Raw genomic sequence first — 1458 nt, forward strand, 5'->3', positions numbered from 1 at the left:
AATTTTCCGATCTGAACGAGCCGGCTCGTTGAGCCAAGGATATATAATATTTTTTATTTATATTTATTTTAAATATAATTATAAATTTAAATAAATACATAAAAATTTATTAAAACATCAATATCATTTAATATTTTCAATTATCACCATCATAATAATTAGTATATATATAATATCATATAAATAATATGAAAAAAATTAATATAAAATTATATTAGAGTTTTTTTATATAAATTTAATTTTTTTTAAAAAAAATACCAGCTCGTTGAGCAGCTCGCCAGCTCGCCGAGCCAGGCTCATTGAACACGTGTTCAATGAGCTCTGGCTCGTTAGGCTCGTTTTTTAACGACCTGAAAAAATTACGGCTCAGATCGCTCGTTTTCTGGCGAGCCACGAGCCAGCTCGCGAGTCGGGCTCGTTTTGACACCCCTAGTTATCCATTTTTGTATGGTTTTTATGACATGGACGGCATTTATGTTTTGCCAACATAAAATATTAAGACCGTACGTATCTGCATGTTTTTCACGTCTTCAAAGAACTAGATTTCTGATCACCAACCAAATAAAAAATAAAATAAAACAAAGTAATAGTAAGAATGGCCTCGCACTCACATCTCTCTCAAACGTTATATATAGAGATCCCTCCATTCATATTCCTTCGATTATTATCACAATATTTACACCACAAAAATAAATAAAAGGCTCCATTTTTGTTCTTCGCAAGGTTCAAGAAAATTTGAACTTCCGCGGGACAAAATCAAGAAGATTGGAAAATCTCTGCTTTTTATACGTTTTGTCATGTCTTCTGATCAGGGCATCGGACAGAATCGTCCCAAGTCGCCGGAACCCGCCGGAAAAGTGACAAATCTGCCCACACCGGCCGGTGAGAAGGCAAACAAAACGCATCGTTTCGGGATTTTGCTCCGGCGCAGGCGAAGATCCTCCGCCGGGAAAAGAAAGGTTGGGGTAACGGCGGCGGCGGCAGAGGACGGAACGCGCCGTTTTGGTCAGAGATGGAGAAGCCAAAGAGCACAGAGGGTTTACTCTCTGAAGCTCTACGCCGCCCTCCACCGTAGTCGCCGGAGGACCGCCGCCGGTATCGGAGGAGTGCGGGATACGGCGGACAGGGTGCTGGCGGCGGCGGCTCGGGGTACGACTCGGTGGAGCAGGGCGATGCTAGTGGGTCGACTCGGACCGAGATGGAGGGCGAAGGTGACGGCTCGTGCGGCGGCGCGTGGGGTGGAGAGGCGGTGCGTTGGGAGGAGGAATCGGGCGGAGGAGGAGAACGGGTTCCGGGTTTTGGCCCGACTGGTTCCGGGTTGCCGGAGAACAGAGTTGCCGGAGCTTCTGAACGAGACGGCAGATTATATCGCGGCTCTGGAGATGCAAGTCCGAGCGATGACGGCTTTGGCGGAGATTCTCGCCGATTCTCAGCCGTTCGATCGGCTCCGCCTCGCGT

The 1458-nt window shown here is 46.0% G+C and overlaps 1 protein-coding gene across 1 annotated transcript in view; it reads left to right on the forward strand.

The window, feature by feature from the left end:
- Window positions 1–601: 601 nt before the first annotated feature.
- The window catches only part of LOC104818748 (transcription factor bHLH150), a 1764-nt gene continuing 907 nt past the window's right edge, over window positions 602–1458 (forward strand). The window contains exon 1 of the mRNA XM_019203117.1: window positions 602–1456. Within this exon, the coding sequence (XP_019058662.1) occupies window positions 798–1456 (659 nt within the window). The 5' untranslated portion in view covers window positions 602–797. The remainder of the gene's footprint in view (window positions 1457–1458) is intronic.

The sequence above is a fragment of the Tarenaya hassleriana genome, unplaced genomic scaffold (genome assembly GCF_000463585.1).
Source record: "Tarenaya hassleriana unplaced genomic scaffold, ASM46358v1 Cleome3, whole genome shotgun sequence".
NCBI classification, from domain to species: domain Eukaryota; kingdom Viridiplantae; phylum Streptophyta; class Magnoliopsida; order Brassicales; family Cleomaceae; genus Tarenaya; species Tarenaya hassleriana.